The sequence below is a fragment of the Nilaparvata lugens genome, chromosome 8, assembly GCF_014356525.2.
Source record: "Nilaparvata lugens isolate BPH chromosome 8, ASM1435652v1, whole genome shotgun sequence".
In the NCBI taxonomy this organism is placed as follows: domain Eukaryota; kingdom Metazoa; phylum Arthropoda; class Insecta; order Hemiptera; family Delphacidae; genus Nilaparvata; species Nilaparvata lugens.
The window spans coordinates 3007827-3032229 of record NC_052511.1 but is presented as its reverse complement, the minus strand read 5'-3'; the positions used below and the strand labels follow the sequence as shown (position 1 = coordinate 3032229).

At 34.1% G+C, this 24403-nt stretch overlaps 1 protein-coding gene across 1 annotated transcript in view; it reads right to left on the bottom strand.

The window, feature by feature from the left end:
• LOC111049903 (glutamate-gated chloride channel) overlaps positions 1–24403 on the bottom strand; it is a gene marked incomplete in the record, with an annotated part of 235061 nt that overhangs the window by 56709 nt on the left and 153949 nt on the right. The window contains 4 exon segments of the mRNA XM_039433746.1: positions 7181–7321; positions 9279–9361; positions 10401–10621; positions 17827–17891. Of these exon segments, the coding sequence (XP_039289680.1) occupies positions 7181–7321; positions 9279–9361; positions 10401–10621; positions 17827–17891 (510 nt within the window).

The window sequence follows — 24403 nt, the reverse complement described above, 5'->3', positions numbered from 1 at the left end:
ATTTAGAATTATGTTGCGTTTTTTAAGTATAGAAGAACTTATTCAGCTACTTAAAGCATCCTTGTCTATCATCGATGCATTTGTTGTGTGAAGGTACATTCATGTTTCTTGAAAGATAAGTCATAGAAAGAGATAACATGTATATCAAATATTGTCCTTTCTTCTAGGATAGAACTGTATGTCAATTTAAGATGCTTTCAAATACTTTCTATCATAATATCAACCCGATCCGAAACATCTTTGTTGAAATTTTATTGTTTGTTCTATAGGAGAACAAGAATTGAATTACAGATGGAAATAATAATGATTAAGAATTGAATTATTACTCTTCAATGTTTGATTCCATTACGAACTGCTTGTTAAATAATCACTTTTGATCAATTAATTACGACATAGCAGTCAGGTATTTTTATTTATAAACTAGCCATCAGGCTCGCTTCGCTCGCCATATCCGTCTAGCCAGGGGGCTCCGCCCCCTGGTCCCCTTACTGGATCGTCCAAGAATGAGATTAGCAGGCTCGCTTCGCTCGCCTGCATTTCTATCATGTTAGGACAATCCAGTCGGGGGTCCAGACTAAACGTCTGGCTAAACGGATATGGCGAGCGAAGCGAGCCTGACGGCTAGTAATATAATATTCCCAGGATTGAAGTAGCAGTGCCCAATCAATTTTTCCGCGATAAATGCATTTAAATCTTCAACTTGGTGCCAACCTAACAAAGTCAACTCAACTTAATGCCAACCTGATAAAAATATTAATTTAGTTGCCAGTTAACAACTGAAGAGGTACTCTTTCGAGTTTCGAAGAGGTACTCTATCTAGATTATAGTTCTATAGTAACATATGATATGGAAATTTCAATTATAATTAAGAGATTGCGAGAAGAAGAATATACATGCTAAAAGACGAACTTTAAACCCTTAAAAACAACCCTTAGAGTTAAAATATTGCCAAAAGATTTCTTAGTGCGCCTCTAAAGGGCCAACTGAACATACCTACCAAATTTGAACGTTTTTGGTCCGGTAGATTTTTAGTTTTGCGAGTGAGTGAGTGAGTGAGTGAGTGAGTGAGTCAGTCAGTCAGTCAGTGAGTGCCATTTCGCTTTTATATATATAGATACCTGACTGCTATGTCGTAATTAATTGTTCAAAAGTGATTGAATTATTAGTCAAACTTCATATTCTATAAGATAAAACATTTGAGGTCCAAAACATTTCAAGTCAAAATTTCATAGTTTGTCCTATAGGAAAACGAAAGAATTGAATAAATTAGTAAGAGCCTGTTCACATGGCAGCGATTTACGTTCGGTTGTCGCGCGGTTGACAAACCGGCAATTGTCAGGTATAGGGAAACACATGGTGCCGTACACATGCATCGCTCGGTTTTAGTAGTCGCCGGCGAATCGCAGCGGTTGTAGTCTCAGACTACAACCGCTCGGTTGTCGCTCGGTTGACGGGCGGCTCGATATACTAGAGCAGGCATGAGAGCGTACACATGTCTTCAGTCAACCGAGCGGTTTCGATCAGAGCAGTAATATATGTTTAAGAGGTTAGGTTAGGTTAGGTTAGGTTAGGTACATAGATTAAGTACATAGTATTAAGTACATAGATTAAGATATTAAGATTGAGTACATAGATGTTGTACTAAGTTATTATTTATCATAACCGAGCGCAAACCGCTCATGAATCGCTGTCATGTGTACGAGGCTGGCAAACCGAGCGATTTGCCAATCGAGCGACAACCGATCGTAAATCGCTGTCATGTGAACAAGATCTTAAGCTTTCACTATCACAAGATAAATATCAATAAAATATTTTACTTTGAAATGGCTCAACTAGGACATGGCTTCTATTCTTGTACAAATAATAATGACTCATATTATGTATATGGATTATAATAATAATTATAATGAATGATTCATAATAAATTGAACAACAAAAGAGCTATTTTAGAAGTTATTGACTTGATGTTTCAGAGTGATTGTTTAGATTATAAGAATGGTTCAAACATGTTTCATCATGTGTAGAATGAAATGTCCACATAATTAAGTTACTGTACTTGTCTATCAAGTCTGAATTGATGAATAAAACTTTCAATATCAACCGGTTCAACTACAAAAAATGAAATATTCTGAATATTGATAGTTCTATGAGAATGAATGAAGAAAATGGAGAAATGTGAAAACCAAAGAACTCCAATATGAGATTCATACAATGAGCAAAAATAGTCTAATAAAAAATATTGATATACATTTGCAGTGGAGGATGATTTTGATTTTATTGAACTGCAAGCTGATCATTATGTCCTTTTGAAATCAGTGAAATTGAGAATGAAGTTTTTTCCACTTACCTCTCACAGAAAGAGGTGGTGAAGTTCACAGAAAGATGTGATTGGAAACGAAAATTATTGGATAAAAGAATGATAGGAAAAAGTTCAACATAACCAGAAAATGTGAAGTGATCAATGTGTAGTTATGTATAGAATAGTTCATAGTTTCAAACTTGACTTATAAAAAATTGAAAGCTGATCAAGTTTACAAGCGTGAAATGTATTGGAATTATACCTATATACTTCCATAATCATGAAATAATAGCTCAATTTGAAATGATTTTGTAGTACAAAAATACTGTTGAAGAGATCGCATCAAAATACCTACTTCAAACTAGATAAAAATTGAGTGAATTTCAAAAACAGTTAATACAAGATGGATGAGAAATCAAAATTTGGCAAAAAGCTGATTTGCAACAATAGATAATGTGGAGCAGAAGCATCAAATGGTTGAAAAATTGTGAAGATAATAATTGTTAAATAATAGATTATTGGATAAATTCTCAACATAAAATCTATATACTATTATTTTTAAACATTTTCTTGAAGTTTATGATCCCTGAATGTTTACTTTCTATTATTTCAAAATGATGATGATATACTAGTGACTGCTACATAATGATGACAAATAACATATATTTTATGAAAAAACAGATAATAAAATCCAATATGATAGCCCATAGATTCTAAAATTAATCGTGGAAAATCCTTTAAAGGGAAATCATACAAGAAGATAGGGACGGATTTCTCCTAATCATCAATATTTTTTCATACAGTAGGCTTCCTGACAATTTTATTCTAGTTATCATGAGTCTAATTGTAGTTAATTGTTGTTAAGACTGCCTGATTGTCATAGTATAGTGAGGTCCACGTTATAATGACAAAGGAGAAAGATATGAGAAAAGCGTAGCCGATTCTCTGCCTTGCCTCTGACATCTATAGAGGATAGCTGATACCGGCATATCTGATGTGATATCAACTGTTGATTCTCATTTAAAATGATCAACTACATTTTATTCTTCGAAAAAATCTTTTTTCAAGATTGAATAATACATTTTCATAATTGAGAATCAATATTTTGTTAATTAATTATATTTCTACATTGTTGAAAACCATCTGACAACGTTGCGTTGCAAGAGAAGGAAAGCGATATCTCTTTTGTCGATAGATAGACAAGGATGGCAACACCAATGCTGATCAAATACTGCCATTACATAATAACATGCACCTCACTTTAAGACTGCCTGATTTTTATATTTAAATCAATTAACGTTTGAAATAAAACTTATGGTAGGTTTAGCGCCATGTGCACCATCTTCGTTTAACGCTAAACCACGTTTACTTGTAGATATGGTTACTTTTATTTATATGTGTTTCATTCGTGGTTTAAACGAACAGCTGACATTTCTCCGTTAAAATCGAGAATCTGCATACTGCCTTATATTTTAATAACAATTAATTTAGTGTTTGAACCGAGAATCTGCATAGGGGCCTTATATTTTAATAACAATTAATTTAGTGTTTAAACCGAGAATCTACATACTGCCTTATATTTTAATAACAATTAATTTAGTGTTTAAACCGAGAATCTACATACGGGCCTTATATTATTAAAACAATTTCATAGCTTATGTAATGCTATTTCATTACATAAGTTTTATTAATTTGAGTATTCTAATGAATAAATACGATGAATCCTTTTGAAAATACAATTTTAAATGTGTTTTCACACAACAAGAAGCATTGACGATACGATTACAACATGAATGTACCTTTCTGGGGAAGTATTTTTGTGTGCTCTCAGCTTAGCTAACTATGGAGGCTTCTAGATGAGTCTTACTTATTTATGAGTGACAAGTAACGGAAGCAGCTTTCACTGCCAATAAATTCAGAAGCTTCAGGCTTTTTATTTTGTATAAGTTTCACCTTTTCGAGAATGACTACTTATTCGTTAATCAGATATTGTGTACTTTTTCAAACTCGCTGACCTTGGTGCTTTTGTACAGCTGTAAAATGAAGAGAACAACTGAATTTTACACACACACCCTGTATATAATGTTGAAAGATCCTGAAATGGCTCTCTTTACAATAGCATGGTATTAGAGAGGTTATCAGTTCATTGAGAGCGTATTTTAAATTCATATACATTGTGTTAAATTGTAATGTCAAAACTAAAATTGCTCTCTATACAACAATAGCATGATATAAGAGTTTAATGAGAGCAGAGACTTTAAATTCATAAACATTTTGTAGAATTATAATATCGGTATGAATAAAATTCTGTCCATCTATAGTTTAATTTGATTTTCTAAGATGCTATCAGTTCAATAAAAGCATAGAATTTGAATTCATAAACATTGTGTCAAATTGAAATGTCAAAATAAATGGAATTCTATCCATTTATTATCATTGTTGAATTTATTTTTTGAGTTCTATATTAACCTTGATGATTTAATCATTTGTCATTATTGAAAGAAAGCAGGATAACTAAGAAAATGCTGCTTGAGGGTATTTATCAAATGGTTTCACTAAATTTCAATGTTCAGTGTCTTAATCTCTTACAATTTACAAAGAAAAACTTGAAAACTTAACATTATTAAATAATTACAATTATTGATGTTCAGTGTTCGAATCTGTTAGAATTTACAAATATATATATTTGATTCAAAGTGACTACCAATTTTTAAAAATATCTCATGTATTTTACTCTTTATCGATCTCAAAGAGTTTCATCTCTAGAATAGTACTCAATGAAATTTCGAATTTCCAAAAACAACAACTTTGATTTCCACTAATGTTACAAAAAGAAAACAATATTTTAAATCAATCATTGAACATTGTATGGTGAGGTATATTTGAACTGTGAGTCAGTTGATTATCTTCCATCTCTTAAAACAATATACCTACTATAATTATAGAAATCGTATTGATTTCAATTTTGAATTGTTTTGGATTCAATTTGAATAGGTAATAAGTTCATAATAAATTATTGAAACGATTCTTTGGGAAAGTCTCCAATGCAAATACTATTATATGGCCTCAGAAGCATTAATCTTTATTTTATTTATTTATTGTATAAAATACTATAATCATAATACAATTATGACATTGGAGGAAAAACTAGGCTGAGCCTGTACCATTTCTCTCCAAAAATTTTGATAAAATGTTAATGTCTAAAATGTAAATGTAAAAAATCTAAGTCCGAGATGTGATAATATACAATGTCAAAGTTTCCAGGTTGAATAACAATTGTTAAATTTGAACGTGGTTAAATTCCCATGTAAAAGACTCATACTTATTTGTGATTACCGTACCACAACTCAATGCATGCTATAACATTGTAACTGTGAGTAAGGTCCATCATTGAAAATAAAATGAAATAATTTATTTAAAATTCGACCCATTTACAAAAGGGCTCATATTGTAACATAAAGGAGAGTGCAGCTATCATGATACCAGATTCAATCGAATTTATGAAAAGTCCTGTTCATATTTCATGAGACAATATCCTACATATGGTTTATAAGCTATTAGAATAAGTAGATGTGAACAGTTAGGAAATCCACAAATTATGAGAAGATTTTGTCAAATTTTGACAATAGTTTACAAATTATTTCATAGATGAATTTTCGTCAATGTGGAAGATTAAGAGAGTTATTTTACTTTGTATTCCACTGTCTTTGATACCTAACAATATAAAATTGAAAAATCATGGGGTTTTGAATATTGTAATAGAAAATGGTGTATTATAATTTAACTGGCAATAATGAACTGTATGTAATTTGTCTGTGTTATCTGTATTGCTTTCAAGGGCTTCTAGGTTGAGAATCAAATTATTTGATAATCTCCTACCTTATAGAATGACCTGTACTGCTGTACTACATACCTAATTGTGAAGCCTGGGTATTGTTACACTATTTTTAATCATCAATTAAATTTAATAATACTTGAAGACTAAACTTCCTGATGTAGTTTATATAAAATTAAACATACCGTACTTTTCTGAAGGGTTTGATTTTTCAAAATAATTTTAAAACAATATAACAGTTGGAAGGAATTTTACAGATAATTTCTTAAACCTCCCCTAATTGGTAGAATGATACATTATCTTGATTTTTTACTTAGTTAAATTTATGTTTTCCAACATTTGGTAAATCATATTCTTTAATAAAATAAAATGATTATTAAGAAATTCACTTTCAAAACTTAATCCTTTTAGAAGGGTTTTACAAAAAAAGTGTTTGTCTTTATCAAAACTTCTATCAACAAAACTGCGTTTGGAATAACGATTCGTTATTCATCTAAGGAGAAGATTCTGAATAATCTCTTACAAGGTCATAAACTCTCAAATATGATGGAGAGTTTGAAGGGTTCAACTCATTCAAATGATTAAGAGTTTAAGAGGGCTTAAAGGGTTCAACAATTCAAACCAACCAATCAAAACCCTTTAAAAATCTTTTAGAATCAAACTGATTGATTTCCGGAGAAGGGCTAGTACAACAATTTATCTAATTAGCTGTAGAATAGTTTTGAAGGGTTTAACTATCAAAAACCTTATAAAATATAAAAACTAACGTGATTGATTTTTGGCTAGTCGAACAATTTATCAAAGTAGCTGTAGAATAGTTTTGAAGGGTTTAACAATTAAAAACAATGAATCAAAACCTTTTCAAAAGATATTAGAATCAAAACGTGATTGTTTTTTTTTGGAGAAGGGCTAGAAGATCAAGTAAATTCAAGCAGTTTTGAAGAGACAAGTGCTAGATATTCTGAAGGCGGTCTACAGTAAGTACAACATAGATTAGTTGGGAGTGAAGCAGATTGATTGATTGATTGATTGATTGATTGACTAACCTCTCCAACTGGCCTTGGTGGGGCAGGCGATTGTCTGGTTCTGTATTAGGTAGGCGTTGAGAGTGGTGAGAGACGGCGATTTCCTCAGAGTGTCTTCGTCATTTTTCCATACGTACGTAATTGCTGACTGCTCGTATGATACTGCAAACATGTCAAATACATCAATAAATAGTACTTTACGTAACAAGTCCGGTAACGATAATTTACCGCATAAGTATGATTGTTTCTGCCCGAAACGTAGTTGAGGGCAGAATTATCATACGAATGCGGTAAATACGTTACCGTACAAGTTACGTACAATATTTTTGTCATATTCATCTGAGAAAGAATAATATTGCTGAGAAACAGAAACCATTACCTGCTTCTGCTCGAGCTACTGCATTCTATAAACATGACCTACGGGCTAGGTCATAACAGACAGACCCTTCGAGCTCAAATAAAATAATAAAGGCCTAAATTATAAGATTTCAGATGAGTTCTTATAACTTGAAACTCTTTGAATGAGTTCTTTAATTATTTGAGTTAGTATATCAACTACTCAGATGTTATTGGGACTCAGTAGAGTCCTAACATACTCGACTGTAAAGAGAACATATGATCTCTTTACAGTATAGTATGCTGTAATAAAAATCACATGTTTTCTTGTTTTCTCTGCAAACAGCTGTTTTCCGGCTTGATTTAATGCATGGAAAACAGCTGCAATTGAGTGAGTATGACAAAAACATGTAAATGATACACTAAAAAATGAAAAATATACCACAGAGACAAGTTAACTCAAGCAGTTAGTCCTAGCAGATCTTATTTTTTGTGAAGCTATGTGAGGCTGGTAGTCTCTCATATTGTGACGTTTTTACACTCCGTCTCATAACTATGCAAATGACATAAATTTGGACATGTAACATGTTCCATGAAACATGTAGAATACTTTTCAATATAATACCAAAATACTATAAAAATGGTTGTAGATTCGCCGAAAGCTGTAGGTCCACTCATTTCTCATCACCATCCGTCTCTATTCTATATCCAAACATGCCAGTTACATAAATGCAATTTGTAAGTGATACACTAATGAAACATGTGAAATACAGTAATCAAATCAAAAATATATACACTATATTGAGGTCCTCGTTATAATGGCAGTGTTTGATTAGCAATGGTATTGTTATCCTTGTCTATCATTCAACAAAGCGGAAAGCGCTATCTCTTCCTCACTTTGCTCTGTTGCCTAATCGTCTTTTAACAATGTAGAATTGACAATTAATTGAAAAAATATTTAATCTTAATTATGATAATTCATTATTGAATTATTGAGAAATATAATTTATTGCTTGATAAAATAAGATTGAATATTTTAAACGAGAATTAATAGTTAATGTTACTTCAATAAACCTGTATCAGCTACCGTCTATAGAATACATCGACAAGACTGAGGATCGGCAACGTTGCTCTCCTATCTTTCTTCACTGCCATTATAACGTGGAGCTCACTATAGAACTTTTATACTGTCCGTTCACTTTGTATTTAAAGATTTGGATTAAAATAGAATGAAAATTGAAAATATTATTTAGGAACGAACAAATTGATAGAAATAAAACAATTAAATGAAAAAGACTAAGAAATTTTCAAAAAACACAGATTTATTGATACTTAGAGCGAATACTGCTATTGGTCAAGGGCATGAACGCCTGCCATTGGCCCAGCTAGACAGTCTCCTCCCACTTTGTCTGTTGAGTGGAAGGAGACTGTCTAGCTGGGCCAATGACAGGCGTTCATGCCCTAGCAGTACTCGCCTACTAGTATAAATTCTGCTGCTCTTGTATTTAGTTTTAGTTTATCAGAAGTTGACAATGGTGTAATAACCGAAACCGGTCTTCTAGTTACAATAAATCTGTAGTTTTTTGACAATTTTCTAGTCTTTTTCATTTAATATGAATAATTACCACAATATCAACTTCTCAACAACACAAAAAGCGAAATGAACAATATATTATTGATTCCTCTATGCATTTGTTCAATGTAGTACAAGAATGAATAAATATGGACTTCTTGAGTCGAATATAGCATGAATGAATAATAAATATGCGATAAAGAATCTTACTGCTTTCCATAGCGAATGAGCACTGTGGGTCATCGAAGGGGAAGATGTGTAGAGCACCCTGACACGACAATATCAAGTGACGCCTGCAAATGCCAAACAAAATAATTCGATTATTAACAAATGATTAAATTACAAATAATACAACATACTTGAAAACTGTGTGAATGATGCAGTAAACTACCTGAACTATTTACAAGTAAGAAAACAACTATAGTAAGATTTACGTTATGAGGTTATTGGAAATTATAAGACGACATTTTTGCCACATTTCATTGACTACTCATAACATTTTTGGCGTTCTAAGTCTATACGCAACTTTAAGCCAGTTAAACACACATCGATTTCTGTTCGTACGATATTTTGCCGTCATTATAAATTCTATTAGATTAAACAGATGTTAAGTTCTGATAGAATTTATAAGGACGGCAAAAAATCGTACGAACAAAAATCGATGTGTGTGTAGCTAGCCTTAGGGCCAAGCCATATGAAGCGTTTCTTCAGGCGTTTTTGCACTGGCGGCGGACGAGTCGGCAGGGCAGGAAGCTCTCTGATTGGCTGATTATCTGCTGATTCCCGAACGTCAACCCAATCAGCTGATAATCAGCCAATCAGAGAGCTTCCTGCCTTGTCGACTCGTTCGCCGCCAGTGCAAAATGCCTGAAGAAACGCTTCATGTGGTCTGGCCCTGATAGTTTCGATCAAAATTGATGAGAATGAGATAATTCAAATAATATTAATCTACTGGAGTAGGTCAATTTCCACACATAAAACACTAAACATGTAGAGGACACATTATAAGAAATTACTGAAACTAACTATTGTATGTAATACATTGTAAACTATCTAATATTTTCTGTAATTGATGTAGTAGTTTTAGTTTTTTTTGGGAATTAACATATTTATTTAATATCAGGCTCAAATCACACTTACGCGACTCAGGTTTAGAGGAGACTGGACTCTAGTGGAGAGCATGTGCTTCCAAATGGTAAGAGTCGCGGAGACTAGAGTCGACTGGTCTGAGTGTCACCATTTGGAAGCACATGCTCTCGAATAGAGTTGAGTCTCTTCTCGACCTGAGTCGCGTAAGTGTGAGTTGAGCCTTATTGTTGTATTTGTAATTACCTCATGAGATAGTTGACAGTGCCGTTGCGGAATATACGCAGCGCAAAGTGAACAGGTATGAGTGGATCCTTGAAGTCACCGTGCATTATGAAGTAGGTATCGGGCAGCCACACATCGTTGTGATGGTGAATGGCGTTCAGGAAGTCATAGCTGCTCTGGTTGTAGTAACGGAGTCTGGGGTCGTACCACTGTTGCTGTAGCAGGAACTCCACTTCGTATTTCTAAACATCAAAATTAAAAACAAAATTGGAAATAGTATTCCTCCATACTTGGGCCAGCCAATCACGTTACGGTAAAAAGAGTAGTCGAAGAGTATAGGTATCAACAATCGGACATATCAATACTGTACAGATTCTTCTCCTTATCATTTCTTCTTATTTCTGCACAACAAAATTAAAAAAAGATTCAGGAAAAGTACTTCCACAAATTAATAAAAAGCTCGTACACACCTCCAGCTGTAGGAAGAGATTGAATAATTAAATTATTACTAATTATTCATCTAATAATACTAATAATTCATACTCCATCTTACACCTCCACCTCCCCTCCTTGTGTCTTCATCATTCTACTGACTAGATTCTTAACCTTCGATTTCCCCTCCTGGTATTCTATTGATGATTAGTATTATTTAATAATAGGCCTACCAGAGAGAAAATATAGCATAAGAAGATATCCCTTGATTAACCGAACGTAGTGAAGTCTATGTTTCAACTCGATTTGCTTTTGTCTGTCTGTATGTAACGCGATTCCGTCAAACGCGTCGATAGAATTCTATGAGATTTTGCAGGAATATTCATTTTTCAACTGCGCGTCGATGTATACACAAGGTTTTTTGAAATTTTGCATTTTAAGGATAATATGAGAAGAAAAGGAATTCCTCCATACTTTGATATCACTATATAATATCATCTACTTTGAAGATAGGATCAATCAAACTATAGAATTATTCATAATCAATCAGCTGACAAGTGGATTATTCATTGCATGCATTAAACAGATGTCTGGCCGTGTCTATTTCTATAAGGTAGTGATCCAACATTTTTTTATGATGCGTGCCCACCAGTATCAATATTCTCACATTTGAAAAACAAATTGAATAGGTGAAAAATATTAATAATTTTGAAATAGTTGAGAAATATTTTTATCAGATGGAAAGATTATCACGAAACTGGATAAATCATCATATGGGATACAAATTAAGCATGAACTGAGTTTATTAACATAAGTGAGTTTTTGATCTTGGAGAAAACAACAGTTTTTAAGAGTAAATTATGATTCAACTATGAATTTATTGTGATTCAATTGAATCAACTAGAACAGGTGACATCAGATACTTGTGGATGATAAAACTGCGTGAGGTCTACTGTTCACAGAACTACTAGTATAGGGTGTTTATGTTCTCATTTTCAATGTTAACTCGAGCTGATAGTACTAGTGGTTATTTTTTTGAAGTCAAGTGACGCTGGTAGTCTCTCATACTGTGCCGTTCTTACACTCTCACCCCAACATAACAGTATTAATTGACTGTAGTCGACAGTAATCAGCTTGAGTGAACGAAAAATCTGCTTGAAATTTGGAACATGAATGACTTAAATCTTGAGATATCTTCTAATGCTTCATTTTCTTCGTACTTTTTCCATGGAGAAAAGATGCTTCTGATGCTATATTTTCTCTATGGTAAAGGCATGAAGAAAATATAGGTAGCATAAGAGATTGGCCCATATGAATAGAACCAGAGCAAATGCTCATGAGCAAGAGCATGGAGCATAAGGTTTTGCTCATGAGCAAAAGGTAGAAGCAAAAGCATTTGCTCATTTTTATATGAATAAGCTTTACCTTATACTCTTACCTTATGCTCCTGAACTCTTGAGCAAATGCTCACGAATTTTAAAGATTTTTCATCAGCTGATTCGCTTTTGTAGCCTTAATTTGTTTGTATAGCTTACGGAAACGCTAAATATGCAAGTAGAGTGCACCGCTTGTGTTTGCGTCGTCTGATCTGTTTTCTATTTATGATTATGAACATTGAATAGAGTTTTAGGTTAGTTGAGTTTAGAATTTTGAAATAATAGCGTGAAAAAATGTCATCTCTATAATAATCTTCAGTATATTCTTATAATATCAATAGCCTTCTTATAATCGTCTACACTCTCATCTTCAAAAAATCCTATTTCCTATTTTGTGATGGCTATCTTTATAACAGGTAGCTATCTTTTGTATTTATTCTTTTGTAGGGATAATGGTGATATATATCATGGTTGAATCTAAAAAGAGTTTTATAGTTCTCAACTATTGGTTGTGATCGTATCTGGTATAGTTTCCTCTCCCTCATACGAATTAGTTGAGCCATTTTACTATGAGCAGAAGGTGATAAGCTGCTCTAGACTAGACTCACCTTTTTTGAAGCATTTGCTTCAAAAGTTGAGCAAATGCTCTAGTTTATTCATACAATTTCGAGCAAATGCTCAAACTATTTTAATGATGAGCATGAGCAAAAGGTTTTGCTCACATTCATTCATAAAAAATGAAGCAAATGCTCCATATTTTAGAAGCATAAGCAAATGCTCAACTTTATTCATATGGCCAATTATCTCATGGTATAGGTCATTCTTGTTCCAAATTTCAATCCGATTTCTGTCATCTCAAGCCGATTACTGTCGACTACTGTCTATTATAACTGTTTTGGCCGGGTGAGAGTGTAAGATCGGCGGCACAGTACGATAGACCACCAGCATCATAGCTCCACGATAAAGAACCACGGTACAAGAAATAAAAATCTCAGTACACTTTTTTGAATTATTCTATCACTATTGGCCTGAGTTACATTGAAAAAACGTAGTGCAGTTGTGAACAAAGTCAAAAAACAAAAGTCACGTTGTGTACCTAGTCATCTAGTCAACCCCTAGTGGCAAGTCAGAGAGTCGGCAACGCTGTTCTACTATCTTTCTCCACTGCCATTACAACGTGGACCTCACTATAACCGCAAATCAGAGGTTAGCTTGCGGTGTATAACACACACGTGAGCCAATCTAATTACCGTAGTCGGTAGACTTCATGCATGTGTGTGCATGCAAATTGATTGCAAGTCAATTGCAGACTGTACCGGTAGACTTCATGCATGTGTGTGCATGCAAATTGATTGCCAGTCAATTGCAGACTGTGTACCGGTAGACTTCATGCATGTGTGTGCATGCAAATTGATGGGCAGTCAATTGCAGACTGTACTTGAACTGCTGATATGTGGGTTAATTGGAAAACTGATATGAAATCTGTGTGCAAAAATTGGAATGCACAGTTCATGTGGCTGACATCTGCAGAATTATTATTGATCGAAGTTCAAAAGTTGGATTGCCAATTGGTGGAAGGAGCAATTAGAAGAGAAGTTTAGTGAGCTACACTTTATAATGGCAGTGTTTGATTAGGAATGATATTGCTATCCTTGTCTATCATTCAACAAAGCGGATAGCGCTATCTCTTTCTCGCTTTGCTCTCTTGCCAGATTATCTTTTAACAATGTAGAATTGATAATTAATTAACAAAATATTTCATCTTGAATATGAAAATTAATTATGAAATTATTGAAATAAAATAATTCCTTGCTTGATAAAATATAATTGATTATTTTAAACTAGAAGTAACAGTTAATATTACATCGATAAACCTGTATCAGCTACCGTCTATAGGAAGCATTAACAAGACAGAGGATCGGCAAAGTTGTTCTCCTATCTTTCTTCACTCCCATTATAACTTATAACGTGTAGCTTACTATAGCTACACATAAATCGTTTGGAGAGAAATTTTCTCTTGAAGATTCGACTCTTGTCTGAAATAGTCCAAGATGAAGAGGTGAAAAGATAGAGGAAGAAAGGGGAAAACTGAGAGAGAAACTGAGATTATTTTAATGATTGAGCAGAGAACAACTAATGAATATAGAAAATATAGAAAGATTGAGAAAAAAAGAAGGGGGAAGAAATTTGAACTATTGTGTAAGCAATTTGAAATGAAAGTATAAAGATAAATTGAAAAAGAAGGTCTGAGAGAAAGGAGAGATGTGGTGAGAAGAGGGAGGAGGATATCCAGAGAAAACTGATTGATTGATTGAGTACTTTATTTATGTAGATTACAATATGGTTCTGGCTTATACACTTATACAATAGCTTACAATACAGCAAAATTATAGATGAATTTAAAAATATGAATTAAGAAAATAGTTATTGAACTGTATATGATATGAAAAAAAGCAATTTGTAATAACTGTAGATAAAATAGATAATATTGCTATGCATCTACATAAATTGGCGGAGCTTTGGACATATCAATGTCCATTCTTCGGAAAGAATATTCGAATATTCAACCTTCCCACTAACTCTCTATCAATTAATTTCATTAATTCAACTAAGGATTTATTCAAAAATGAAAATATTGTAAAAGTTTCAATCAATATGAAGATTTAAGAAAAATAAACAGAGAATTAATGAAGTAAAATAATTATATAAGAAGAGAGAGATATATAGAGAAAAATGAAGAGAAAGAGAGAGAGATTGATTGATTGATTATATGCCTTTATTACGGCGGAGTTGGGACTCCTGGTCCTCTCTACCACACAACCCTTTACAGAGAGAGATTGATTGATTGATTGAGTACTTTATTTATGTAGATTACAATATACTGGCTTATACACTTATATACAATAGCTTACAATACAGCAAAATTATAGATGAATTTACATCATATAGACTAAGAAAATAATTATTGAACTGTATATGATGAGAAAAAGTAATTTGTAATATAATAACTATAGATATTATATTGTTATGCATCTACATAAATTGGCGGAGCTTTGGACATATCAATGTCCATTCTTCGGAAAGAATATTATTAAAAATATCATCCCCACTAACTCTCTACCAAAAGAGAGAGAGAGAGAGAGAGTGAGACAGAGAGAACAGAACGATTGTGTAAGCATTTCAAAATGAACGAGAGAAGAAAGTCTGAGAGGAAAGAGAGATGTAGTGAGAAGAGGCAGGACAGCCAGAGAAAACTGAGAGAAAGAGAAAGTAAGTGAGAGAGGAGGAGTGAGTGGAAAATTGAGAGAGAAACAGATAAAGAGAGAGTCAAAGAGAATGATAGCATAAATTGCATTCCTTTAGCGTGGCCAAATAATTTGCGAGGTTCGCTTGTAATTAAGTGCAGTGAAGCTCGTCTGGCTCCACAACTATTCATGTGTGAGGATTGGATGAAGTATGGAGGAGGAGAAGAAGGATAAGTATAGGAGGAGGAGGAAAAGGATGAGGAGTACACTAAGGAGGAGTACAGGAGGAGGAGGAGGAGTATGTGAAAAGTATTCAGGAGTTGGTTGATGCAATAATAAAGTGTATGTGATCAGAATGCACCCTGGCGTACGGCATGCAAATTAACACACCAGCTCTAATTGAGAAGGGTTGATATGGTAAGGGATGGTGGGCTTGCGGAAAAGGAAGAGAGAGGGGGAAGGTTCAGCCATCCCAATATTATCCTCTCTCTAAAGTAGACAATGTTCTCCGATTTTCACGCTTTCCAATTACATTTCCCACTCAACAAAGTTTAAACTGAACCTTTCTCTTGATTCCGTTGTAAGCTGCAATCTAAATGTTGTTCTTTGCCATCTAAAGTTTTCTGACACAGAGTATATAGACGTGATTGTAATTCCCATCAATTACCAGCATCAGGAACACATTTTCATGAAATAATCAATGATCATAGTTCAATGTTTTGGATTTTGTGAAGTGAACAACTACAAGACTTAAACTATTTCGGACTATGTGTAACCTTACCTAAATTTGGGAGAGGTATAGCACAAGGTTACCTTATTTATTCTCTCCCTATCATTTTGATGATGTACTTATTTTTCTTTTTTCCCTCTTTATTATTACTTTTTTGAGTACTGTACTCAATATTTTTGACGTGTCATATACCACCAAGCTGAATAACAAAAAGTTTGCAGGTGTAGAGAACTTCAAGTATCTAGGATGCCCAATAAATGCCACAGGTAATAATGCTTATATAAAAGAAAGGATTCAAGCAGCTAATAGGGCCTACTATGCCAATGCTAGATTGTTTAAAAGTAAGTTGGTCGGCAGGAGCACCAAGATAACAATATATAAAACATTGGTGCGTCCATCCAGTGGCAACATATGCGGCAGAAACTTGGGTGATGAATATGGCTAACGAAAATGCGTTAAAAATCTTTGAAAGATCCATACTAAGAAGAATTTACGGTCCCGTTCAGGTTAATGAGCAGCAATAGCGAATAAGAAAAAATGAGGAAATAGAAGCATTAATAAAAGGAGAAAATATAGTACGCTTCATTAAAGCCCAAAGAATAAGGTGGTTGGGGCATGTGATGAGGATGAGTGAGGCTAGAATGCCGAAAATAGTTTTTAATAGCAAGTTGCACAGCAGAAGAAAGAAAGGTAGGCCAAGGAACAGGTGGGTGGACCAAGTGATGGATGACCTGAGAAAGATGGGGGTAAGAGGATGGAAGGAAAGAGCCATGAACAGGGAAGAATGGAGGTGTGTTGTGAAGGAGGCCAGAGCTCACCTAGGGCTGTAGCGCCGGATAAAGAAAGAAGATATACCACCAAGCTTTGCTTGACTCTGTAGTGTTGTTATATGACGAAAATTAAACTAAACTGTTTGAATCAATAAGGAATGTTCACACATGTTCAATGATAATAATAATAAATTATATCAGGAAATCAATAATTATGTCAGTAGATTTATTCATTTTGAATAATTTCTAGTACCATAGATAAAAAAGAGCATAAGTAAATACCATATTCCATGGTATAGGGCGTTTATTTTCCAATTTTCACTTGTAACTCAAGCTGATAGTCAACGTAGTTATTTTTCATGAAGCTATGTTGTGACGGTGGTAATCTCTCATACTGTGCCGTTTTTACACTTTCAAACCTACAAAACAGTAATAATAGACAGTATTCGAGTTGACAAAAAATTGACTTGAAATTTGGAACACAAACTACCTATACCATGGGATATCTTCTAATGCTATCTTTTCTCAATGGTAGTACTCTCAATATTTTATTATTCTATTTCGACCACGATTAGTTCCGGCTATTTATCCCGTATTATCAAGTGTCACAATCAATCATTCTGAACTAATCAATTAATTATTCTAGAGACTAGTCATGTCTTGAATAAAATAACACAATATTAAAGGTATCGTTCCAGTAATTCCCCATCAATAAACGTCTAAGTAGCCCCAGCAAATTAACAAAATTTGAACAAAATATTAATAGGTGTAGAAGATATCAAGATTCGTGATGCACTCTTATGAATGAGTCTGTAATTTCTGAGTATGTTGAGTATAATAAAAACCATCTGATGTTGAAGAAAATATGAATAACTGAAATTAAAATATACTCACAAGACTAGATTCGTCAGGAGAGGCAAGACTGAGCAAGAGTACACTCATGTTCACCGTCAGTGTTCCTGAAAAACACAACAATTAACATCAAATAATGAAAAACGAATAACAATTCATTAGAATACAATTATTATTATTTAACGAAAATCCTAAATAAATGCTGCAAATCACCCCGAAGACCTCTGCTACTGCAGACATTGACAACAGGGTTAACAGCTAGACGGAAATTCGATGAGAACTACTATCCAAAAATTAGTTGCCAGCCCGGGAATCGAACCCGGTACCTCCCAATTGCCAGTCAGGAATGCTTGCCCTTTACACCAAACTGACAATCTCCGGATAGCAGCGCTCATTTTATACAAAGCCACAGCGGCCAACCAGTTGCAGATGGAATTAAATAGAGAATGCAATTATCATTAGAATACGTTCATCCAGGGGTTAACCGCAGTAACACTGTAGTTTTATAATATATTAATATAAATATATTATATTTATTATATCAAGTACAATCACCTGCGGAAATAATGGATCAATAGGCTCAAGTGCAAATCTGCTACAATTTCAAATTAAACAGCACACAGTGCAAAACCATAGCTTATGAGCGCCACAATTTGAAATTAACAATTTAAACCATATTATAGTGAGGTCCACGTTATAATAGCAGTGTTTGGTATTGCTGTCCTTGTCTATCATTCAACAAAGCGGATAGTGCTATCTCTTTATCGCTTTGCTCTGTTGCCGGATTGTCTTTTAACAATGTAGAATTAAGAATGATAAAAAATATTTCTTTTCAATTATGAAAATTCATTATGAAATTATTGAAAATATAATATTACATCAATAAGCCTGTATCAGCTACCGTCTATAGAAGGCATTGACAAGACAGAGGATCGGCAACGTTGTTCTCCTATCTTCCATTATAACGTGGACCTTACTATAGTACGTATAATGTTTATAAAGTAAAAACCATGCATGTGGGACTACTTTGGTGAAGACATCATTCTTTTCTTAATAATAGTTCATGTGGGATGATATTATGATCTATGATAACATGATAATTTGACCCTTTCTTGTTAACGATAAATTTTCATCGACTCTTCCACCTCCAGACCTATTACAAAAAGTTTCCTCAGAGACAACATCGATTAAAGGGATGAAAACAAATATGGCTTCCCTGTGACTCGCTCATTGAGATTGTCCCAGTCATTGGGGGAATTCAGGCTGGCATTTAGTAATAGCCGATCTGGGGATTCCCTCCTATCACGGAAGTCTCACAACTTCGACATCACTTCAACAGAGCACCCCCGCGGGAGGCTCTACCCCCCACACAACCGGTAGGGGGTCCGTTTTCACCCCCTAAACCCGGAGGAGGGGTCCTTTCTACCCCCACAATCAGTAGAGGGCCCTGTTTCTCCACACACCTGATAGGGGGGACCTTTTTTCCCCAACCAGTAAAGGGGTCCTGTTTCTCCCCACATACGATAAGGGGAGGTTCCAGTGTACCCCATGTTTTAGATGTTCACCCAATCAAGATCAGTCCCCCAAGAATATGGTGCTCTGCAGCGACAACGCGACCGGAATAATAGTTGAAACAAAACGTCTTCTTATCGGAGGTTTACTGATCGATAGTAAGTTCGATTCCGGATTGGATTAGCTATTATACGGAGGAAACAATTATAGTTGATCAGAGGTTTATTGATCGATGATTAGTTTGATTCCGGGTTGGATTAGCTACTATATGGAGGAAACAATATTATAGTTGATGGGAGGTTTACTGCTTGATGGCTAGTTTGATTCCGGGTTGAATTAGCTACTATATGGAGGAAGCAATAGTTGATCGGAGGTTTACTGATCGATGATTAGTTTGATTCCGGGTTGGATTAGCTACTATATGGAGGAAGCAATAGTTGATCGGAGGTTTACTGATCGATGCTTAGTTTGATTCCGGGTTGGATTAGCTACTATATGGAGGAAACAATATTATAGTTGATTGGAGGTTTACTGCTTGATGGTTAGTTTGATTCCGGGTTGGATTAGCTACTATTCGATAGTGTAGGTGCTGCAAACCTTAATCCTCGTTTACTTGGATGTACTATTCCTTTGATTTCGATTGATTGTTCCACATATGAGTTGGAGCCTATTGAAGGTCCACGTTATAATGGCAGTGGAGAAAGATAGGAGAACAACATTGCAAAACCTGTCTTGTCAATGCCTTCTATAGACGGTAGCTGATAAGGTTTCAATGATTAACTGTTCATTCTCGTTTAAAATAATCAATTGTATTTTATTAAGCAAGACATTATTTTTTTCAATAATTCCATAATGAATTTTAATGATTAAGATGAAATATTTTGTTGATTAATTATTAATTCTACATTGTTAAAAGCCGATCTGGCAGCAGAGCAAAGAGAGCGCTATATGTTTTGTTAAATGATAGACAAGGATAGCAATACCATTGCTAATCAAACACTGCCATTATAACGTGGACCTCAGTATATGCATCTTGCTGTCCACATTATTCATCGTTGTTATAAGAGATATCACAGACAATATTTATATGAAATGGTAGACTTGCGCCCTACCACGGAATAAACATACCAGTAGTGCTTCTCTACTCTGTGGCTCTACTCTCCTTGTTACTTTGCTAATCGGAGATCAACTAACCGATGGTTAGTTTGGTGCGGGTTAGATTGGCTATTATTCCCGTTACCAAAAATCGGTCATCATAAATATTTTATTATAGTGAGGTCCAAGATTAGTTATAATGGCAGTATTTGATTAACATTGGTGTTGCTATCCTTGTCTATCGTTCAACAAAGCAGATAGCGCAATCCTTTTCTACTTCAGCAACGTCACCTTATTGTTTTTCGAGAATTTAGAAATTTAATTGATTTACTGAATAATTGATCTTCATTATGAAAATTGATTATATTTTTTATTATTTAAAACAAGAATGAACAGTTAATATCACATCAGATATACCGGTATCAACTATCCTCTATAGAAGGCTGTGGCAAGTCAGAGAATGTGCAACACTGTTCTCCTATCTCTCTCTACATAGGTAGAGAGTTAGTAGGGAGGATATTTTTAATATTCTTTCCGAAGAATGGACATTGATATGTCCAAAGCTCCGCCAATTTATGTAGATGCATAACTATATGATTATTGTCTATAGTTATTATATTACAAATTGCTATTTCATATCATATACAGTTCAATAATTATTTTCTTAGTCTATATTATGTAAATTCATCTATAATTTTGCTGTATTGTAAGCTATTGTATATAAGTGTATCAGCCAGTATATATTGTAATCTACATAAATAAAGTACTCAATCAATCAATCTACTGCTATTATAACGTGGACCTCTCTATAATACAGAATCATTATTTTAGCTGTTTTATGATGATATTGGTTGATTGATGCTCTGACTGTAACAGTATATGAAATTGAAAAGAAAACAAATAAGTGAATAATTAAATGATGAATTGTGAATCAGAAAAATAATTAATGAATAAGCCGCTTAAGCCGCCATTTTGTCACACCGTTGAGGGGGAGGAGACTGTCTAGCTAGGCCAATGGCAGGCGTTCATGCCCTTGACCAATAGCAGTACTCGCCTACTAGTATAAATTCTGCTGCTCTTGTATTTAGTTTTAGTTTATCAGAGATTGACAATGGTGTAATAACCTAAACCGGTCTTTCTAATTATCAATAAATCTGTGATTTTTTGACAATTTCTTAGTCTTTTTCATTCAAAATTAATGAATAATAATAATAAAAAAATCTCATGAAACCCCAAAAATACTTCACTCAGAACCCCCGAAAAAATATACTTCTTTCCAAAGACACAGAAGGCATTTTGTGCTTCTAACATCCAAGAATGTACTGATGCCTGATCAATACCTCATACCAATTAATCAGACGCGTTTTTTGATGTCGTATCTTCAAAAGCAACTTCCGATAGGGGAATAAAACAACAATATCCGTCCATTAATCCATTAGCGAGATGAAATAATTAGAGAGTATTTGAGCTCTTTTGAGCTGATTATACTAAGCGATTGTATTCATTAACAAGATGTAACAAAGACGTAGCTGCTATCTGCTTTCTCTTCTTCTTCTTCTTATTCCTCCTCTTCTTCTTGTTATTCTCCTTCTCCTCCACCGCCTCCACAGCCTCCTCTCCTTCTCCTCTGTTTCCTCTTTCTCCCCGTCATTACTTCTTTATTTGTTGATCTTCATCTCCATCTGTTAATTAGCAAAATATCTACAGAAGAGAAAAGGAAATAAGATGCAATGCTTAGAGCTGAGTTGAGGTTAGATTAAAACATTTTTTGGGGGGACCGAAAATTACTGCAATGATGATGTTTTCCTTCTCCTCCCATCTTCTGCTCCTTCTCACTCTCTTCTACTTCTTCTTCCACTTTCTCTTCCTCTCTTCTTCTCGCAGTTCTTCTGTCTCTAACTATCTCTCCCTTACTTTTGTCCCTTTCTGTTCCTGATAAAAATATTTCTCTCCAAACAACATTGCTCCATAAATTATTGAGCTGCTTCCTTGGACACATTTTCTCTCCAGCTACTTTCCTTTCCCAGGCCGTCTTTCCTCTAGACTCCTCACTTTTTACTGTCTCATTCTGTTTCACATAATATACTATTTCTTCTTCTTTTCTTCTTCCTTTCCCTTCTTCTTGTTTCGCTCCTTCTTCTCTTCTTCTTTTCTTCTTTTTCTACTTCTTCTTCTTCTTCTTCTTCTTCTCTTCTTCTTCTTCTTTTCTTCTTCTTCTACTTCTTCTTCTTCTTCTTCTTCTTCTTCTTCTTCTTCTTCTTCTTCTCTTCTTCTTCCTTCTTCTTCTTCTCTTCTTCTTCTTCTTCTTCTACTTCTTCTTCTTCTTTCTTCTTCTTCTTCTTCTTCTTCTTCTTCTTCTTCTTCTTCTTCTTCTTATTCTTTTCTTCTTCTTCTTCTTCTTCTTCTTTCTTCTTCTTCTTCTTCTTCTTCTTCTTCTTCTTCTTCTCTTCTTCTTCTTCTTCTTCTTCTTCTGCTTCTTCTTCTTTTTCTTCTTCTTCTACTTTTTGAAGAGAAGACACATAATACCAGAATGAAAAGATGTGTGTAGAATATAAATGGAAGACCGGGGGTTTGAGATAAGAGTGTAATGGTCAAAACACAGACTTGTAGAAGAAGAAGAATATAGCAAAGAAATAATAGGAGAAAGAGATAAATGCAGCCTGGATTTCGAGATGAAATTTCTAAGACGTCGGTGAAGATTTCAACAAGGATTGAGCCAAGGTAATAAATGGTGAGCTGGAGAGAGAGGTGTGAGGAGAGTGATAGAGGGAAAGACAGAGAGTGAGTATGTGTGTGTGTGAGAGAGAGAGAGACCATAATCCACCACATAACACTCTCTCTCACACACACACACACACACACACACACACAGATTCCAGTTGTAGTTAAGAGATTGCTGAAAGTTCTGTAGCTGGAGAATCCTGGTATTATTGGAGACGAGAAGCAAGATTTTCTCCAAAAGTTACAGATTATTTGCTTTCTGCAACATTGTATATGTGTGATAGAGAAGGTATCTATGTATAGAGAGGGTAGATGAAGAAGGAATACATATTTATTTATCTATGTGTTGATATAAAATATGATGCACAGGTAAGGTATGAAAATATGATGTACATAGTAAGGTCTACGTTATAATTTGATTATAATTGGTACTGCTATCCTTGTTTATCATTCTACAAAGGAGATAGCGCTATCCTTCTCTAGCTCAGCAACGTTGCCGGAACGTTCTTTTACAATGGAAGAATACATTTATTACATTTCTTAATCACAACATCAAATTAATGATTGGGAGAGAATCAACAGGATAAACCCAAAACTGTTCCTCTCCCTAATGTTGATAAAAATAGTCCAAATGAGGATATGAAAACACTTTTATAAAGATCACAAAAATTTACAGTTCAAATAAATATTATACTAAAAATTTTGTATCTCGGTTGATCAGAAAGATGAAACAAATTATTATTACACTTGAAAATGCATTAATAAATTGAAAAATATTAAAAAACTTGATAAATTTGAAGCCAGAAAAATCACAAAAAAGATACAATTGATTAAAAAAATGTTTGATCTCAATTTATTATTTAGGGCGATTTGCACAGTCAAAACTTAAACTGAATTTAGTCAGCTGGTGGCTTAAACTCAAAATGAAACAAACTTCAATAAACGAGACTTGATACGGATTTAATCTAGTTTGAAATGAAATTTAGTTTAAACTACCACTGTGCAAATTACCCTAAATCATTGAAAAATATAATTTCTTGATCAATGAAATATAATTGTCTGTTTTTAAAACGAATGAACAGTTGATATTACATCAAATGTACAATTGTCAGTTATCTTCTATAGAAGGCAGTGAATCGGCAACGCTGTCTCCCTATCTTTCTCGGCTGCCATTATAACGTGGACCTCACCATAGAAGGCTGGTGGAAGTGGAGTGGAGTGTTGGTATATGTTGAAAGGTGCTGGAAAAGATGGCAGAACTATTTTCATTCATGTGCGAAGTTGTAAAAAG